Source organism: Phoenix dactylifera, chromosome 3 (genome assembly GCF_051530095.1).
Source record: "Phoenix dactylifera cultivar Ajwa chromosome 3, Ajwa_hap1_PhDact_Kaust_v1.1, whole genome shotgun sequence".
Classification (NCBI taxonomy): Eukaryota; Viridiplantae; Streptophyta; class Magnoliopsida; order Arecales; family Arecaceae; genus Phoenix; species Phoenix dactylifera.
In genome coordinates this window covers 33,147,501-33,168,771 of record NC_143192.1, presented here as the reverse complement: position 1 = coordinate 33,168,771, position 21,271 = coordinate 33,147,501, and the positions used below count along the sequence as shown (strand labels likewise).

The 21,271-nt window shown below is 40.6% G+C and overlaps 1 protein-coding gene, 1 long non-coding RNA gene, 1 other non-coding gene and 1 pseudogene across 4 annotated transcripts in view; 1 reads left to right on the top strand and 3 right to left on the bottom strand.

The window, feature by feature from the left end:
• Positions 1-974: 974 nt before the first annotated feature.
• LOC113463378 (U2 spliceosomal RNA) lies at positions 975-1,178 on the bottom strand. Its single transcript, XR_016400112.1, has one exon. It is a non-coding gene; the product is annotated as a U2 spliceosomal RNA (small nuclear RNA).
• A 1,794-nt stretch (positions 1,179-2,972) lies between these two features.
• LOC103716992 (uncharacterized protein At1g08160-like) lies at positions 2,973-3,939 on the bottom strand. Its single transcript, XM_008805212.5, has one exon. The coding sequence runs from the start codon at positions 3,790-3,792 to the stop codon at positions 3,184-3,186; it is 609 nt and encodes a 202-aa protein (XP_008803434.3). The 5' UTR covers positions 3,793-3,939; the 3' UTR covers positions 2,973-3,183.
• A 6,778-nt stretch (positions 3,940-10,717) lies between these two features.
• LOC103717008 (leucine-rich repeat receptor-like serine/threonine/tyrosine-protein kinase SOBIR1 pseudogene) lies at positions 10,718-12,311 on the top strand (annotated as a pseudogene). The gene has a single exon (XR_015976883.2). The product of XR_015976883.2 is annotated as a leucine-rich repeat receptor-like serine/threonine/tyrosine-protein kinase SOBIR1 pseudogene (transcript).
• Positions 12,312-13,413: 1,102 nt separating this feature from the next.
• The window catches only part of LOC149768047 (uncharacterized), a 9,117-nt gene continuing 1,259 nt past the window's right edge, over positions 13,414-21,271 (bottom strand). Inside the window, exons 2-3 of the long non-coding RNA XR_016400071.1 lie at positions 16,538-16,642; positions 13,414-13,740 (exon numbers count right to left, since the gene is read on the bottom strand). This is a non-coding gene — a long non-coding RNA (uncharacterized LOC149768047). The remainder of the gene's footprint in view (positions 13,741-16,537; positions 16,643-21,271) is intronic.

The following is a 21,271-nucleotide window of genomic DNA, read 5'->3' as shown; positions in this document are numbered from 1 at the left end:
GCTGATGGCACCCCTATCATGAGGGGGCGTGTAACAGATCTTATCTTGTAGCAACAGCTACTATCTCTATCCCTCTTTAGATAAGTCTGATAGATAAGCTCCTTGTAACTAAGTTGTTTCGTTGGAAACAACTCTGAACTTATCTACTCGTTTCACCAGTTTATCAGGAACTATATATGTACTTATGCAGCATCCTGTAATATGTGTGTGGGTTAATAAATTATTCTCTTCTCTTTTATAGTGTTTAGTCCCACATTGGTTATTTGCCAAAAAAAATTTAAGTATTTATACAGAACTAAGAAACTCAAAAAAAAAACTTTTTACCTAGCCATTTTAGGTGAAGTCCTGAGCTTGTTACAAAATCACTTGACGTAACCTCATAAAAAATACATATACAGACCTATATAGAACCAAAGTGCAACTTAAAGCATTCTGGTTACCTTTTTATTAAAAGATAAAGACGGTCATTTTCTTTTTCCTTGTAAATGAAAGTCTTTTTGTGAATGAAGGTGAATGGTGTTCTTCCTTTTGTTTGTTAATGATGATGAATCGGGGTTTGGCCCAATAATCATGCCCTACACTTAGCATTCAAAGATTACAGTTTCAATTCTTGTATAGAACATCCTAAAAATTTAGACCTGTGTAATTATATATTGACGGGTCTCCTTCTCTTCTTCTATATATATATATATATATATATATATATATATATATATATATATATATATATATATATATATATATATATATATATAAGATGCATAAGAAATTATTTGTCTTTCATCTTAAGTAGAGGTGGCAATCATATATAAAAATGCATAAGAAACCATTTTGTCTGCCATCTTAAGTAGGGTGCCAATCAGATCGAGCCGGACCAGATATTGGTCAGGTTAGATGCAAGATAAATCAAAAATTTATCAATTCGAATCCAGACTTATTTATTAGATAGATAAAAAATTCAAATTCCAACAACCATTAGGTAACTTATCCCAACAAAAAATGAATTGGATCAAGTTAAAAAAACTAAACCGTTAAGCATTGCTATCCTAACTTAAATTAAGTTACTACCTCCGTTAATCATCAAGTTACCCAGTTCGTCCAGTAGAGCCCCTTATCAGATATCAAACTGATAATAACAAATACTACACTTAACCTCAGCCAGAAAGCTGAGAGACGCAACCATGCTAACGACTTCGGATGTGGTATTTATAGCCAACGTTGAGCCTCCAGCTTGAATCCCCGGCCAATGTGGGACTAAAGGACTCTGGTGTAAATTATTCTGAAAACTAAACTTGGGACCATAGAATTAGGGCCGTAAGCAGGACGTACAGGTTACCAATTATGGAACTCACGCCTTTGTAATCTAAAAGCAGCGGTTTAATTGGTTTCAGACTTTCAGTGGGTTGCTTTGCGGGCCTGCACTTAAACTTTCGATCGATGGGCAAGCCTGGCCGTCATCAGCCCACGGCCAGCGTAGGACTTAATGGGCAGGTTAAAATCTGAAACATTTGTCCCGAACCCAATCTAACTTTAGAGTGGGTTTTTTATTTGTCAAAAGCCTGTGAGATCAATCCTAGCCCAAAATTGTTATGAGTCTGAGCTATGAAATTAATTTCCAAGCTCAGGAACAAACTTTACAGGCATATTCTGGGCTGACAGGACTGGCAAGACCATTGCAAGCAATAGGACCCACCAATAGGTTGGACAAGAAGAGTCCTGGAGCAAGCCATGGATTATGTGCGAGGAGAAATGCAAGGAGAGTGAGCAGCTTTTTGAAATGCAGAACTATATTCATGATGAAAAGCTCATTAAGCAAATGACAGCAGGGAATAATTAACTTATCTTTTATAAGGAAAAGTATATTGAGATTCTGCTGCTGAGGCCCTAGCACACAGCCTCTTTATGTACCTCAAAGCATATCCAGAATGAGCATAAATCAATTTCTTTTTTGCTTTTTGATTAACTGTTAATGGTGTCTAAGACAACTCCAAGTTTCCATTCCTTGCGCAAAGGGGGGTAGTGTTACCGTCAAAACACAACCTGATGCTAATGAAGCTCCGACGGTAGCTAGTAGGTCTGCTTGGAGAAAAAGAACTCCGACCTACATAAAAGGAGAAGAGTGGAGGATAGAAGGTTGCTGGAACTGATCCAGCGGGAGGCCCTTCGATGCCTATATGTGTGATTTATGACGAGAATGCCTGCTTGAATCCTCTTGCCCTGTTTATATAGAGGAGGTATAGTTCCGTTAGGATTGGGCTCTGAAACTAGGGAAAGAGCTATCATGGACTTCCTGATCTCGATCCGCCTAGAATTTAGATGGGTTTGAAATTAGTCTTCCCACGTGCCACATGTCGGCTGATAGTGAGCGTTAGATCTAGACTATAAATGTCACTGGGAATCCAGGCTACATCAGGTGGCATTTAAATAGTATATATGTTATTCCCACGTATCGTGCTCATTTTAAAAAGAAATGGTTCGAGTAAGTAGGTGACGTGTACCCTAATTCATGAGTCCTAGGTTACTAAATTTTTGATTAGTTTTCTTTGTTTCAATGAACCTTTTCGTGTCCGTGATCAGAAGCACACACGGAGTTGTCAGTATTTACAAGAGGATAGCCATATATAACCAGCTTTATATGATTATATCCAGGTGTAATCTATCCAAAACTGGAATTTGTTCGTTGTATGTACACGGTAGTACTTTGCGTTGCAATTATCTTAGCATATAGACAAGGATCTAGCTAAATGGATAGCGTATGAAAGCAAGCCCCCTACACATACATTTTCCTTTCACTAACCATACACCTTAAAACTCTCTCCAACTAGTTTCCATATAATACATAAATTAAGATGAAGAATATATTTAATTTGTTTTTAACAGAGTTAATTGATTGCATCATAGCCATACACCAAATTTCTGCTTTCATGGTAATTAAATCATGCCAACATCAATGATGTACAAAATATTTGGGATGAGAAACAAGATCATATGCAACCATTAAAACATGTTACATATAAGCAACAAACACGTTAAAAAAAAAAAAAATCGTTCAATCCAAAAAAGAAGAAAGAAAGTTCAAATTTTCTACCCAAATAACAATCAATCCCAATGATTAACTCTTGCTCTCACTACCAATAGAAACTCCATGCCATGCATGCACCACCCTCAAACCTCCGCAATCACTCAGATATCGACATCACAGTAAGTCCTCTCAAAACGAGCCGACTTCGAGAGGTGCACCACCACCGGCGAGCAGTCGGCCGTCAGCGTGTAGTGCTTCGTCTTCGCCAGCCCCACCTTGAACCTAATGCTCGCTCTCACCCTCACCTCCAGCTCCACCACCCCCGCCGACCGGTCGTGCTTAATATTATCCGCCACCGACGTCAGCAGCGGCACCGCCTTGGCGACAGGATCGACCTCGATGGTCGTCACGTTCCGGTGGCCCTGGTAGAACGGCGCCACCCCGGAGAAGGCCACCAACTGGTCGGAGCACCACACGGCAACGTCGATGGAGTCGTAGTACACCCCGACCCGGTGGTTGGGGTTGTCGGCACGTAGAGTCAGGTTGAAGCTTGCGCTCAGCTGATTGGCGGTGAGGTTGAAGCCGTGGATGCTGGCGCCGTCTACTGAGTACGCAAGCGGGGCTGGTCGGACGACGAGCCAGAAGATAAGGATGGCGAGGCCGACGAGAATAAGGAGGACGAGGGCGGTGATGGCGATGCATCGCAGGAGCCTGGGACGTCGGATGCGCGAGGCCGGCGGGGCGTTGCGGCCGGTTACAGGGCCGGGCATGGTGGCGGAGAGGGTGGCGGTGGTGGTGAGAAAAGAATTGGAATGGGAATTGTTTTATAGAGAGAGTGGGATGCAATGCAGAAAGCTAATGTGGTGGTTACAGGCTGTGTGAGATGCGGTGGCTTCCTGGTATGGATAATGAGATGATGGGAGGCGAGTATTCTTTCTTCTTTTATGTTTGTGGTTTCTTCCTTTGGTTTGCTTTCTCTTTCTTTTGAGTGCCTTTGGCTTTGGAATCCTTCTTCCACACTCTAGGGATGTGGAACAAGAGCACTGGCTTTTTGGATTGGTTTGAGGTGTCCAAGGTGCTCCCATCTTAGTAAATTTGGAGTAGATAGGATCGCTTTAACTCGGGCTGGGCCCAGCCACAGACCTCTGGATCCTAAGAAATGCTTATTGAACGCAGCTAAAGTTGGAACTTTACCTGATACCGGCTCCTTCCATGTTGCCGAGTTGGGCCTAACAGTGTTAGGAGCCCCGAGTGAACGTTGAACGGATTTTCGAGCATTATATTGTTGTCACGCACCACAAAATCCAACCATACCAATTCTACATTCTTATCCTAAAATAAAACGTTTAGTATTTGGGCGAGTTCTTTCTCTTGAACTAAGGCTACATAGCGGTAGGTACAAGTAATCCCTTCCCCCACCTTTGTTCCAAGTATAATTCATACCTTTTTGAGTTTTGCCTCGCAGCCAAGTAACTGATCCATACTATGCCCAATATGTATTTCGGAAAAGGAGGTATTCTTGAGAGGTTCGGGTTGTATCTTATCTTTCGCATGGAAGAGTGGCTGTTTTTTTTTTTCACAATATTGACCGTTGAACCGTATCCTATATAGATCTCAAAATATTCCAAATTTTTTATTCAACCATCTGCACAAATTTCAAAGTGCTCATTGTGCATATCTAATAGCGGATTGGTGCGAAGAAAGGTGAATTCTTCTTTGGCACAAAAGATACAACCACTGTCTAGTACTCTCGAGAACCTGGCTTGGATATTAGGAGGTGTCTGTAGGATAAAATGAACATCTCTAATCACTTTCCTGCTCTTAACCGGATTTTCCTCGGAGACAAAGCCATTCCTCAACTATGAAATGGATGTTTGGCAGCCTTCATGTCGGTGCAAAGCTTCCATGTCGGCTAATAAATTTAGCCAGAAACGATCAGTGGCTTCAAGCTCGGGCACTTCTGTTTTTCGTGGCTCTCGGAGCCTTAAAGAAACAGGCTTTAAGCCCAGTCTACCAAACTACTCTTGCAGAAGAGCGATATACCTTCCTTCGTGCGAATCCACCATTACATCACTCTCAGCATAGCCCTCAAAGCACTCCAAACTTTGCTATTTACCTATCTGCACAGATCTTAAAATGGCTAATGAATGATCCAACAGCGAATTTGTGTGAAAGATAAAATGCAATACCCGCATATTTTGAAGCTAAGCTAATTTGCCTATCTAAAGTCAACAATTGCTAGATTTTATCCTTTTAGACCTCTCATTTTCCACGCATACTTATGCAACTTGTTTTCTTTCAAAAGATTGTGAGCGAAAATAATTAAGTTTTTGCTTTTTTTCCATGAAAAACATGCATGCGCACGCCTTGTCCAAGTTTGCTACATTTATTATTATAAATAAAAATTAATAATTTTTCAACTTTATTATCTTGCTAAGTCTAATTGCGAGTAATAATAAACCATGTGTAGGAAGAAATGAATGCATCGTTATCTTCTCTTTGGAACAATCGCAAGAATGATGCAAGAACTATCTCGCCCTTGACTAAGCACCTTTCCAAACTCAAATATAAAATCTCCACTTGGAGAAGGATGCAATCATTGTACTGTGGCTTCGGTTGCGTTAATATTGCTCAAATTTTAACTTTTCATGCATGCTTTCTATCTAATGGAGCTCTTGCCTTGTCCCGTTAGCTCTAGTTTCAATAAAAGGTACAACATATAATTTCTTATTGATGGTCATACAATATTCTATTTCTGAAGTCTTCTGTCAGAATTGTACTATTGCTGCAATTCGTATAATTCTTGGTCTTGTCTTCTGATGATATTTACATGCAATGACCAAATACTTATGCAACGTGGACTATATTTGCAACCAACTTTTTCTGAAAATATTTTTATTCTTATATTGCAAATCTAGGGTGTGTCCTTAGTTCATGGTGACTAGAATGATGATTGGTCAGGTTGCTGTTATTTTTAGCCTGTTACTTGTTATCATGTGGCATGAGAAAAATAAATATGGTTGTGATTTCTCTAGAAGTTACAAGAATTAGAATTTTGAGGTGGGGATTTGCTTGTCATTTACTCATTTATCTCTTCTTCTTTGGCCACTCTATTTAAAACAAGAGATTTAAAGATAAAAAATAACCGAGAGAAGCCGAAATCTTTGTTTGGTTAAGAGAGAAGAAAAAGAGAGTTACAACATACCCTTTAGATAGTAAAATGAGGAAAAAAGACAAGATATTCTAATCCACTTTTTTAATAGCTTTGAGTTTAAAGTGGAGAGATTTGGTGATTGAAAATATCTACTTTCACTTCTATTTTTTTGGCTCTCAAATTTCTCTTATTTCTTTTATTCCCCTTTTCTTCTCTCCTTAGCTTTGTGTAGGGTCTAAAAAGGGGGAAATATATCTATTCTAAAAATCGTTTTTATAAAAATTATATTTAGTAGAGATTCGTGGTAGCATGCAACGTACAAAGTATACGATAATGATGGAATGTGTTTGCACAATAAAGTCACATGCAAAATTAATTGACTCTATTTAATGAACTATCAGGACTTAATATTGAATGGTTTATTATTTGAGAGGTCTGGGATAATGAAATATCAAAAGTCTATTACATGACATATTATGCTCGGCTACTCAAACTCGAAACTTTGTAGTTAGTTACATTAATAGAGAGCATGAAAAGGGGTTATATTCAGTGATCAAATCATTCATTCCAGAATTTGATAGATCTTTTGAAAAACTGATTAATCGGACAGTGCCCAGATCATTACGCCTTTCGTGCTGGTCGGAACTTACTCGACAAGGAATTTCGCTATCTTAGGACCGTTATAGTTACGGCCGCCGTTCACCGGGGCTTCGGTCGCCGGCTCCCTTGGGATCTTCGTGCTCCCTGATTAGAACCCCTAAGGGGTCCCAACGGTTGGACTTGAGTAGACTGAAAAAAGACATACAACCTTGGCAAGAATGACGTTCGGCAGAATATATGACTCATGCTCCTTTAGGTTCTTTAAATTCAGTGGATGGCGGGTTCATTGTAGTACGTACTCTTTCTTAACCAAACATACCTACGTGTTCAATACATCAATTATGTTTTATCATAAAGAACTCGTAATAAATGTAAAAACGCATGCATATCTCCAACAATTTGTGCATGAAAATATATGCCTATCTTGTCTCCTAAGAAGCATATTGGAACTTGCAGATGGAATGGATACCTAGACTGCTCAAAAATTTTTTGATGGTGGAAGCTCATCCAACTATTAGGGCGTAGTTCCCATCCTCACGACAAAGTAGGTGTCTCGCTTGCTCACACATGGAGGTGTGAGCAAAAAAAATAGTCATGATTGTAAGAGTGAACGACCATCCGACTCAGCTATAACAAAATTAAACCTAATCTTCAACCTAGATATATCCTGTATATTGATAGGATCTTCTATATCCATCTTTCTCATCCATTACCTCCTCGTTTCTTTATTGTTATTATTTTTTTATCATTTAAAGTCAGACTTCAAACTTGCATTTCCCTAGTTGCCTACAAATGAGTTCACAATATAGGTTCCTCATAGCCTAGCTAAGTAAACCATGATAAACAAATACATAGTATAAAAATAACTAAAAAAATTATTATGCCAATACTTCAAAGGTCAATCTAACATGCAAGGCAAACTTTTAGAGTTATATATATTATGAAAAAAATGAGATTGACTACTAATACTAGTCATGTACATACGCCATGCACGCACTACAGGAATAAAAGGTATTGCCGACTGTTATTTGCGGAGCAAGCGTCGGTAAGTTTCAAAAAGTGTTGTAAAGTTGGTTTTTGATGGTAGCATGGTCGACGCTTTTGTGATGCTGAGAATAAAACTACTGACGCTTTTTTGCGTCGGTATATACCTTAAAAAGCGTCGGCAATGCCTGATTTTTCTATAATAACATAGAGAATTCTATGGTTCATTTTACGTAGTAATGCCGATCCTTTATTATCATATACTGTCAACTCTATATACAATGTTCAACTAACAAAAGAAAAACATTAAAGGATATCCAAAAGCAAATGGACCCAAACAATTAACCATTGTCATAGGAATTTTTTGTTAGAAATTTGTGATATTTTGGCATGTATAAACTTTGATACCAGCAGCCATATCCATCTTCTAAATTACAGGCCATACATGCAAATTTGGAAACCATAAGCCATCAACCGGACATTTGCAAGGCAAATGGATGCCCATTCGTGGAGTATATCCCACGCCACCTTACCTGCTGTAGGAAATAAAAGGATACTCTGACTACTATATAGCCACTTCTAGAGTATAGGTTGTGATGAGGTCGGGGTTCCCCAACCTCAGACCTTAGCCCCCACTGAACTAGAACAGGAAAAAAAGCTGCGTCCCCACAGGAAGTATTGTCCGCTTTGGGGTAGAATACGATACAGGTCAGCCTCCCTCACGGTTTTGTCCTTTAAAAGGCACCTCCTAAGGGAAGGGTAATCGAGCCCTCCATTTAAGGCACAGACATTTCTGCTATTCAGTCGATGTGGGACTAAGTCCGAGACCCTTTATTCCCACAATAGGTTGCATTATAGCAATGGATCGTTGGGTTTTGTCCACCCAAACCATCACCCTCTGCATGGATATCTGAAAATCCTTCTATGTATCCAAGCATACACTATTCTCAAGAAGCCAAGCCTGCTCCTAGGACATAGGCCCAAGAACTACTTCTTTGTTGCCACCATCTTATGGCTTCAGCTGCCCCTCTCTTCAATCTTGAGCTAATCCTCCACTCCCTTCGCCGACCACCCCTTGCCCACCGAGTCCGGCTTCATCCTAAGCAGCAACTGCCACAACATGAACTTCGCCCCTTGAACCCGTTTGGCGTCTCCTCCACCGCAACCTCAATGCCGAGATCGTCCATCCTTGCCGCTTCATGCTCTTCGCCCCCACCAACCATTGGGTGGTCAAGATACTCGTCAACAACTTACTTCACAGAAAAAAGAAAAATACTCGTCACCATCCTCAAAGCCAAGGCCAAGGCTGGTATATATATATATATATATATATATATATATATATATATATATATATATATATATATATATATATAGCTCTGTCTATCACCATCCTCGGAGATAAATTCCTGCCCTTAAACAGGCCAGCATTTCTGTCCAACCAAATATAATAAGCTAAATATGCCCAAAGGATCCCCACCTCAACAATACTAGGCCTCCGCATGGAGACTCTCAGCCGATGAATTAAATCCTGTGCCGATTCGACCGAATAGGGTAACAACTCAGGCGATTTACTCCAAATCTCCCTGGCTCTGGGACACTGCAAAAGAACATGATCAATAATCTCCTTGGTATCCGTGCACACCTCGCAACACTAAGTGGTCCTCACCCCTCACCATGCTAACAAGCTCCTGGTCGGTAAGTAACCTCATGCTACCTTCCAAATGACGAGCGCCACATGCGGGTGAATCCGCATCCTCCAAATCCATCCTCCCTCTATCTGCCTGACTAGCTCTCGGCTCATCATCATATGAATATCCCTGGCTTACACCTGCGACCGCCCTGTCGACACCCAGACTAGTCTATCTGGCCTCTCCCGGGCAAGAACTGGTAGGGCCAGGACCATCTCTGCCAACTACTCCCCAAAAGCCTCCGAATCAACCCCTCCCTCCAGCGGCCCCCCTCAGGCTCCATCAGGTCTCTAACCCTGAGACCGGCTAACCTCGACGTATCTACCATAATCGGCAACCTACTAATCGGCTGCTCAGTCACCCAGCTATCCTCCAACACATTGATGGACCGACCATCACCAATGGCCTATCTGATCACGGGAAGCACCAATACTGCTCCAGTACAGATCTCCATCCAGATCAGTGAATGGCGATGACCAGCTCGAACCCCGGGCACTAGAGCACCATACTTGGCCCTCATCATGGAGGACTACATGCCATCAGGCTCTAGCACAAATCTAGCGGCGTGTCGTGCCGCTAAGATCTCTCGTCTTGCCACCAAAGACTGCACCCTCAAACTTCCATACCTGATCGGCTGACATACAACCTCCCACGCCATCAGATGGATGCCACCTCTATCTCTTCTTAGATGACAACGATATATGGTTAATTGTTACGAGGAGCTAGTGGTGGAAGAGAGAGTTTAATGATGAACCTAGCTATTTTAAAGAAAATAGAATGCTGTAAATCATCTCTAAGAAGGAATCTAGTATCTCTATGTTTCGAGGGATTGGCATCATTATTTACGAAGATTATCCGGGGATATGGTTTATCAAACAAACTGGTCTTAGTGGACTTTTGAGGAGATGATGTGGAATAAAACAAAAATATAATCTAGATTACTCCGCTTTATCAAAACCAAACATTTATTTTTGTTCTACTGTAGTTTCACCATTTCGAAATTTACCAACCAATAACAGTGTTACTTGCATGGCCCACGCGGCAGATGGATGAAGTCATCGAAGACTTGTCACCTAAAAAAATTTAAAAAAAAAAAAGAAGTCATCCAAGACTTGCAGTTCGACGACCCTCGCGTCTTGGGAACACTTTGATTCCACTCCGCTTCAGACGTTAAAAAACCCTCTCTGGATTCACTGTCTTTGAGCTTCCACATTCCAACTTGCAGAGAAGTTTCCATCATCGCTCACTTTCCGCCTCTAACCAACACGACATGAAGGCAAGACCCGTTCAGACCACAAATTAAACTACCACCTATCTTCTTAATTGCATGGCAACTTCTAAACCACAGAAGAATTCAGTCCCCCGTCACCTTGACCTATCAACCCTCTCTCTCTCTCTCGCGCGCACACACATACTTGCATTATAGTCTTTTCCTTCAAAGCATTCATGGAACACAGCCTTCATCCCTCTCCTTGAACCCTTCTCTTGACCTATCAACTCTCTCTCTAATAATTACATTGTAGTATATTTTCAAGGCATTCACAAAACAAATCCTTCGCATATGGACTTCCAATTCCTCTCCATCCTCCTCTCTCAACTCTTCTTCTCTCTAATCAACTCATCTACTTGCACCAGAACCTTCAAAGATTCTGTTACTTACTCTTCTGATGAAACAACTAACCAACACCCGGCGCCAACAACACGTCCCTCCATGCCCGAGTTGCTCCCTTATCCTCTATGGGTCAGCGTTGTCATGTCCTTCTCCATCGGCTTTGCCTTAGGCCCCTTCCTCTTCATCCTCTGGAGACTCGCCATCAGCCGCTGCCGTCACATCAAAACCAACAAAGAAGAGCTCGCGAGCTCTTCATCCTCTGGAGACTCGCCATCAGCCGCTGCCGCCGACAGCCCCACCGTCTTCAGCCCCATGCTCAGGTCCAACATCTCCTTCATCGACAAGCTCCGACACAACAACTTCCCCTCCGGTCTCCAGGTCATAGGCCGTGGCGGCTGCGGCGAGGTCTACAAGGCTGAGCTCCTTGTCTCCGGCCGGAGAATCCCCATCGCTATCAAAAAAGTCCTCCAACCGTCCCTCGACGCCGCTAACCTCAGCGAAGAAGAGAGAAGGCTTCTCCGCTTTCAAATGCGGCAAATCCGGTCGGAAATCCTCACCGTCGGCCGGATGCGCCACCCAAATCTCCTCCGCCTATTGGCACACGTGCCGCAACCTGAGTGTCACTACCTCGTCTATGAATTCATGCACTACGGCTCTCTGCATGACGTGCTAAAGCGCGGAGCTCGCGAGCTGGACTGGCCAACTCGTTATCGAATCGCTCTCGGAATCGCCGCCGGCCTCGAGTATCTCCACATGGTGCACCGGCCAAGAATTATACACAGAGATTTGAAGCCAGCAAATATCTTGCTTGACGACGGACTAAACGCCCGGATTGCCGATTTCGGGCTGGCGAAGGTGGTGCCGGATTTTATCAGCGGACCGTTCAGTTCGGGTAACATCGCCGGAACGGTGGGCTATATTGCACCGGAGTACTTCCAGACATTATCATGCACGGATAAGTGTGACATATACAGCTTTGGAGTGATTCTGGCGGTCCTGGTTACTGGGAAATTTCCAAATGATGTGTTCTTTCAGATGACTGATGAAATGTTCATCATTGGATGGGTGAGGAGTGCGTTACGATCGGATGATCCAAAGGTGGCGATTGATCCAAATTTGGTGGGGTGTGGGTTAGAGGAGCAGATGTTGCTGGTGTTGAAGATTGCTTGTTTTTGTACGTACGATGATCCCAGTGAGAGGCCTAATAGTAAAGATGTTCGGTGTATGCTGTCTCAGATAAAGCATTAGATTAACAAGGTTTCACTACTGTATGGAATAGAGATATTAGCCTTAAATTGTAAAATGATACTATTGTCTTCAGCTATATAACATGATTTGAGAGACATCAATAATTTATGACTAGCAATAGCATGTGGGATAACATGGATCATGCAACACAGTAGTTGATGGATTAATGGATGACATGATCATCTCTCTGTTGAAATTGGTGTTGGTGGTCCATTTACTCAAGGTCCATGTTACCTATAATGACACATATTCCATACCAGGAAGTCCAAAACAAATCAGAGATCCCAGACCCCATGGAGCTCGTGGACAGGGGTTGTATCTTCCACCCGAATGAAGAATTTCCCTTTCCTTCTTACAAATCCACCATTGGATCACAGAATTATCACTTTGAGATCTGTGCAGGTGATGAATGAAATGTTCAAAGTCCTTTGAAAGTTGTGCATGATGCAATCCAATGGTCGACATCCTAAAAGAAGACCAATCTTTCTTTCGTGCAAAAAATACAACCCGAACCCACAGCTCACTTGGTGCAATAGAATGACAGTTTTTTTTTTTTTTTTGTGGTGAATAAATAGGAGGGGAGGGAGAGGGGCAGAACTCTACCCGCATAGCAGCCCCCATTGAGCTCCCCTTCCACCAGAAAATATTCGATGCGGATCGCAAGTTTCCGCGTGCTCTTCCCAATCCGTGAAAAACCCCACTGGGCCATCCACATGTGAGTATGTCACCTCAGCGCCACCTCAGTACTGATGGAAGAAAAGTATATCCACACAGAGCTATTCGGGCGTGGGGCATGCGATTCCCTGATTTAATCGACGCCCGCGCGTTTCGAACCCGGACAACTCGAGTGGAGTCCAAGCCTCCTTACCACCAGGCTACCACCTTGGTGGCAATAGAATGACTGTTCAAACCTTTACAAAACAAAGAAAAAATGTTCTAAATAGTTTTCTTCACCTCCTAATTTGAATGATTCAACACGGTTAAGATGGGTCAATCAAAACTGATCAACAATTCTCATTTTCAGTAGACCGAGACTGTTGAAGCCACGACTAATCTAGTTTTTAAACTACCCCCAACACATTCATAATTCTCTCATAACCGGTGAAAATAACCATAGTTTTTAGCAGGGCAAGTATTTAATCAATGAAGTCATTCAGCTTCCTCCTTTAAACTTGAGAAAAACTGAGGAATATATAGGATCTAAGTCTTTTCTACTTTAACAAAGTCATCCTACTTCAATTATTTTCCACCAGCCACCAGGACAACTGATCAACCAGCAAACTTGGTCAGATGGAAGACTTGCAGCTTAGTCCAAATCCACGTAGGCAAACTGACAATGGAATTCCAGGCTGACTGAAAACAAAAGATGGGCTTTAATTTCTTTCTAGCGTCCGGCCTCAAAGTGCCCTTCTGATTTCGCCATCAACAGCTGCAAATTTTGCTTCATTACAAATCATGAAATAACAACAGCAAAGAGGGAAGAAGATTTGTGATACAACAAATAAATTTATAAAATCATGCAGTTTTCGGCATCAAAAATTTCTGGAAAATATGCAATTATTCTCCATTGATTTAATTTTTTTAGTCAAAACTTTTTCCAGGTTTTTCTAACCTTTATTTTCCCTAAAGCTGATCATCTCATATATTTCTAACCTCTATTTTCTGTGGTCATCTCATATATATTTTGTTCTAATGATTCCTCTTCTAATCCCGTAATGTTTTTAATCATGGTGTCCTCTTGATTCCAACCTACATCATATTCCAAAACTTCACTTCTTTATTTTTTGGATCATGAACTTTTGCTTCAATAAAATATTCAAGAATTCCAGCTTTGCGACTGCACGTACACAATGAACAACCAACACACAAGAAAAGTGTAAAGAAAAAGGAGCATTAGCTGGTTTGCTTAACTGATCATCCATAAGCCAAACATCTCCTATTTATTTTTCGAGCACGTTAGAGATGAAATATTTCTATGTTCCAAAGTTCACCATCAGTATCGGACGTCATACCGATACCATTTTATTACAATATTGGTATGCGGTACGATACAAGATAGCAAGATGTACCGAGTATTAGAACGATATGAGACTACATACCAATTCAGTACCGATATAATATGGTATACCTGATACGGTACGGTATGTGTGGTACGGTACAGTACCGACCGGTACGGCAAACCTTTCAATTTTCTCAGAATCAAGAAAATATATTTGACAATTTTTTTTGGTCAATATTTAAATGTCTTATTGGCATTGTTCTTGAGATGTCAATTTTTGGCCCTGTCACTTGTTTTTTGTATTTTTTTATAATTATTCTTTCCTTGAGTGATACCAAAGAATTTTCTGTTAGAAAAATAGCAAAGATGAAAGATTATGATTCTCATAAAACTAGAGTAATAATTAGCATAAGACTAGTATTTAGCATATGATATGCACGTGTCTTGAGAAGAGAGTACAACAGGAGAGGGGAAAATAGGCCCGATGAGTAGCTGGGGGGAATCTAAGGGGGAGGGAGGAAAGCAGACAGCTTAGAACTTAGGACACTTGCTCTAACATTTGGAGGTCATGATTGATACATGGATTCTAAGGCAGTTTCTGAAATATGATTCTAAAGCATGGTATGTTGTACTGTCTCGAACCAAGCGGTACAGGACATACCGTACCATATCGTTTTAGTACCAATATCCGGTACGGATGGCGTATCGACACTCAGTATGCAAAAAAAAATTTCGTACTATATCGTAGCGACACTGTGCTAGTGTGGCACCAGTACGAAGTCCGATACCGAGATGGCAAATCTTGTTCTAGAGGCTTACTAGTTTATCGAGACCCTAATCATTTTATTCTTCTCTTTCTCAATAAGTCTTTTTTCTCTTTTCTAGTTGTATTGGAACTCTAGGAAGGGCAATCTAGTCACAAAAAGAAAAGGTCGACCAATAAAAAACTATTATGGTCAATAAGGGTTGGATCGCTGAAGCTTCAATCATTGTAATAATATAGATAACTATTTGAAAGGAAGTCCATCAACACATATAAACATCCAGTACTTCACATTCTTCTATGACACCATCCGTCCACATTGCACATTGCACCTTGTATTTTATCAGACTTCTTCCTTCTGTGGAGTATTATTCGTGTAATCCTAAGGGAAAAATATTAGTTTCATCTAAACTCCCTCCACTTGAAACATTTGATTTGTTGTTTAAACATTTTTCTATGTCATCTATATTTTCCGGAGAGACACCAATATACAAGGAACCTGTTGTATGTAAGACAAAATGCTTAACCAACTTACATTGGTCAGCTTTTGAAATGCACTAAAAAACAGCTTTCATCTCTTGGACATTCACTTTACTGATTTGACTTGGCTTGTAGATGCCACTAGTTTAATGTATTTACCTCAAGCAAGATTGGATCTTCTAACTTACTAAATTAACATTCAAACATTGTAAGAGTTGAACTAAATAAGTACAAAATAAAGGCATAATTACATCATATTTATAGTTTGATCCAAAATTCGTTGTCTTGGTACCGAATATCGTACTAGTGCCACACTAGCACTATGTCAATATGGTACAGTACGATATCTTTTAGACATACCGGGCCAGTATCGGTACACCTCCCGTACCGGATATCAGTATGGTATAGTTTGCCTTGTACCATCCGGTTCAGGTCTGTACATCGAACCATGGTTTGATCATAACTCTATGTGTAATATGCTATATTGCGTATTGAAGTAGAATAACAAATAAAAAAGAGGCAAGCTATCAGTCTCTCTCCCTCCCGGCTCTCCCTCAATGACCACGCCTCCACCCCACCCCCCACCCCTCTCACCCAAAAGTGTGTATGTGCATATGATACAAAAAATCCACACCACTACTAGTTTAGAATCAATACCGAAATATCCAAATTCAAAAGTCCTCAGTATCAAAAATACCTAGAAACTAAAAATTAGATTTTTTAGAGATTTCCCCCTTGAGTATCATGTCGTAACAAAGTGGACAATTTTAGTAGTGGACAACATTGATTTCCTTTGTAGTTACAGAAGCTTCAACATCAAATTAACTGAATTTTGTTCCATATGTGCTGTTAGATGTCTAGATTATGATTAGTGGTTCAGATTCTCAATCTGTAAAGCACAAACGCCAAATTTTTGAGAGATCACAGGAAGTTTTCTGTTGGTGCAATTAGACAATTATAATTGTCATCGGTGCAAGGAAATACCTTAAAAATCCAGAAGCAATTGTGGAAGTACTCTCTCTAAATGAGTAGGTTCAATTTTATTAATACCCTCTGCTTCAGCTATCATACAAGAACGTTGCACAGCCTCTGTCAAGAAAAGACATTTCTCAATTAATGGAAGTAGCATATCTGAGAATACTACCTTACAAATGAAACACAAATATATAAATTACTTTAATATTCACACCTGGGACAAAAATGCGAATGAGTTCACAACTAAGCTTTAGAGCTGTCACGCCCCCGCCTCTGCGAGGCACGTGAGGCACCTAGTGCCCATGTGGGGGCCACATGAGGGGGAAACACGGGGCTCCCCTGCCAGATATTGTCTGGTTATGGGGCTTCACGCAAGCGTCATATGCCCAGACTTTGGAACGAGTCTTTCCGATGTGGGACTATTGGGCCTCACACCTCCTGTGCTCATGCAACCACAAAAGAAGGAAGAAATTTTACTTGCACCACATTTAGCTCCTACGTCATCATTCTCCCTTTGAGCTTTGTCACACAGAACATACCAACATGTATAACAATCAGATTCAACGGTTGAACCACAAAGTGCCCAAAATGGCATCTCAGAGGAGGCTTCTTCTCTGTATGACCCCTAATATAGCGTACTGGGTGGTGATGCCTTACCACAAACACAAATGGCTCTGTCATTCAAAATGAATAGGTTCATAATTGTTTGTGTCTGAGATATATTATGACCCAGATCTCCATAGCCAAGTAGGACGGGTAACAAAAGGAGCAGCCAATTTCCATCAGCTGTACCAAATCATGATGCATCTAAAATACTCTAGATTACATGACAAAGGCAGCAAATCTCACATAAGATTCCTTGTTGAACATTCTCCCTGCCCAAAACTTTACCCATTCAAACTCCATATCAGGTAACGGTGTTTAAACCCTCCCAAGAAGATTGCATTTAGACCAAATATTACATGTTCAGCAATTAACCAATTCAATATTTCGTTCCTTCAGGTAACAATATCAGTACGAACACAAAAGCAATACAATTCTGAATCACTAAAACAGAAGAAATAGGATCGAAAATGTGAAAACTATTTTGATTCTATTTAATTCTACATGCTCATGGAAATAGTAATAACAAAAGCATGCGAACAGAGGTCAAGATCTAAAATAGGTTCCAATAAACTCTTATTATCTTCAGTACAGCAACATCAGGATGTGAAAGATGCAATTTCCGACAAAATGGCAGCAAGCACACATCCATCAGTACTACCACAAAATTGTATCCTCTGCCTCCTAGCAACTAATATAAAACAAAAAAATTATTGTGGGGAATTCTTAATATTGTTTTAAAGACCCAAGAGAATAAACATCCATGATAACATTGGATGATTGCATCCTAACAAAAGATGTTAGCAATCAAAGGAAGTAGCACATGTCCTCAGCAAAATATAAGCGGTCAAAAATAAAGCCAAAGAGGTAATCAGTTTGGCAAGTTTCTGAAAGATTGAGGTCAAGAATGTGGGATAATTTGATGTGATGTTCATGATAATTGGTCTGAAAGCAATTTCATGGTTGAAGATCCAACTATATGTATAAGACAACTGCGTATTTTGGTTTTTCATGCTCATCATTACTGTCCGATACAAAACAAGCATTCTCGCTCAACATCTTGGCTTAGACTTCAATGCTAAAACCTTAACTCAACAAAAAAGATACAGATGTCATCCTTGGTCAACATTCTAGTCATAATGCTTCCAAACCTTCTACTCTATCAAGTATCACCTATTGTTACAAAATTCCCATCATGAATCATTTTTCTAACATGATTTCCAAAATGTTGTTTTGTAATTTTGAATTTGCATTTATTCATATTCATTATTTAATCAAATCAACAAGAGATGTCTCATCTATTTGGATGAAAGAGAGAAGATTAATTCTATATACATCTAGATCCCCTTTTAGAACAAGCTTCCTCACAAAAAAAAAATGTTGCATTCCTTCAATCCAAGTAAATTTTGGCATCTGTTTCTTGTTTCACACTTCATATGAGACCTTAACACCATAGCTTGACAAATTAACTTAAGCCTTCATTGCAGATAATAAGATATCTAGAAGGAGCCAACTAGTGCAACTGGTAAGAAGAAGAGAAGAAGAAGTAGAAGTAGACGAAGAAGAAGATGAAGATTATGATGAGATGTGAGAATCGGCCCAATTGGGCCCATCCCAGATTGAAGTCGGTAATGCCCACCACCTTCAATCGGAAAAATTCAAAAATTTTTGGGATTGAAACAGAGGAGGATGTTTTCCTCCTCTGCCCAATCCCCGGGCCGTTGGGATATATAACACCGCCCCTAGGCGTGGCTAGTGGGGATTCGTCGGGCCGCTGCAACCAACGAACAACCGGCCGGATCTGCCGATAAGCCGAGCGTATCTTGTTCCCCTAAAATCCTCTATAAAAACCCCAATTCTCCTCCACTCGATCCACCAAGAAGCTCTCTCCTTCCTCCTTTGGTGGCCGGCATGCCACCCTGGCCAAGCACCACCGCCTGAAGTCTCCTCTCTCTATTTTTTTGTTGCCCTGTTTCTCTGTTTCAAAACATATATCACTGGAATCTGCCCGAATCCACCACCGCAGTCGATAGCTGCCGCCACTACAGCTCGCCTGAGAGCTTCTTCACCCCTCTTGCTTCTTTCTTGGCCGAGAAGCTGCCATTGAGGTAACTAGGGGCGCTGCCCCTCCTATTTCTCTATTTTGGCTAAGAACGACGGTTCCCACCGACCGTCGCCACCATCTCCGACCGTAGCTGTGGTCCTTGGTTGTTATCGCCAAGGCTACGCCGCCGCCGCTGGCTCCACTATGCTTGGCCAGCAGATCCCTAACACCCACCCTTCTTCAGTCTCCTCTCCTCTCTTTCTTCTCTTCCTACTCTTCCTCCTCTAATTCTGTCTTTCTTTCCATTTTATTTATTTATTTATAGATTAATCTCTCAAATCCTCTTTAATCTCTTAATCCTTTTATATCTCTCTTGACTCATGGGCCAAATATGTTGATTGATCTAGGTCAACCCAAACTGACAACCAAACCCAAACCTTTGATCGAACCAAAACTGAAACTCTCTCTCCTCTTCCTCTTTCTCTCTCTAAGCCAGGCCCAAAGATCATAATTCAAAGCCCTAACTCTCTTTACTCAGATCTAAGTTGACCTTTGGGTGAAGGCCCTGAACTACTCTAGTACCCGGGCGGCATACCGACTCTATTCCTCAACCTTGTCAGGTAACCCCAAAAATTTGATTATCCTTAACTTTTATTGAGCCACTTAAATCATAGGTCATCTTGATCAGTTTAATTTACCTTATTCAAACCAACCCATGCACTGCCCTTGTTTGACCTTTCCTTTCCTTCACCCTGATTTGGGTATGAGGTTGTATTGTCCAATAGTATTTTAATTTGTAGCTTTGCTTGACGGCTAAGATAACGATATATGAATGATATTTTAATGATATTAAAATAGAAAAATCTGACCCGCCTAACTCAAATAGGATTTTGAAGCAAAAAGAGGTAAGTAACCTAATGCTTTAAAGTATATTTTTCAAATTTTGGTAAAATGATAATTTGTTTATTGAATATAATTGTTATATTTATTTTATACTTGGTCAAATGAGTCAGGCATATTTTTGTTACAATAGTAAATTTTTTTTAACGTTATGTGTTATATTATGAAATTTGAAAAATATGACTGAATAAATTATGAAATTTGTTTCATATATATGTATTCTTAGCACAACTATGATCTGGCTCCGCCAATGGAGATTATTCATCGGCCCTGTCTTGGATACCGAAACCACCAGCAGTTAAGAATAGTGGTATTTGGCACTTTATGCATTCTGACCCATGCTACTGGGTTACATGATCATAGCCTAAAGTTGGATTTTTAGTATCAATTTATGAAAATAATAGTAAACTTTAATAGAGACATATATATTATTCGAGGCTTGATTTATTCTCAGTCAATATCTTGCTCTTTAACTAATTATTTGGCATACTTAGACCCCACTTTGGAGTGTTATGTTGCTTATTGGGCTAGTATAGCTCATTATTTCTTCTTGTTTTATTTTTCAGATCCAGATTCATGATTGCTCGGAACTTGGGAGAGTGTGTTAAATCTTCTGAGTTCTAGTTAGACTATTTAGACTAGTTAAAACATTTTATTTGATTTGAATAAATAGTTAAGCATATGTTGACTTATGTCACTTTGGAACAATTGATTGTAAGAATTATTTGTATAAGATCTTGAATTAATTAATTTTCAAAAATTATTGCTTTGATATGTTCTGTAGCCTTGCATGCTTGTAAGGTCCGCCATGTAGGTATGCGGCGTCTGTTACGCTCTGGGTTCGGGGCATAACAGATGATGATGTTTCATTCCTTCTATCCAAGTAAACTTTAGCATCCATTTCTTGTTTCACACTTCAAGTGAGACCTTCACAACATGTCTCCACAAATTAATTTAAGCCTTTGATGCAAATAATAAGACAATATAATAGGTTCGCCATACCGGTACCGGTAGGCGTACTGGTTGCCTACCGGATCGGCACGGTTTCGATTCGGACCGGTTTAAATCGGTACGGAACCGGAACACTCTTCCCCGTCGGAGCCGGGGAAGAAGAAAAGAACGAGAGAGCGAGCGGGGGAGGGAGCGAGGGAGGAGAGGAGAGGCCGCCCGCAGAGGGCCGCAGAGTGGCGGCGGAG

What these genes read in the sequence shown, in the direction of transcription:
- LOC103716992 (XM_008805212.5), bottom strand. Translation starts at nt 3,792, where the DNA reads ATGCCCGGCCCTGTAACCGGCCGCAACGCCCCGCCGGCCTCGCGCATC.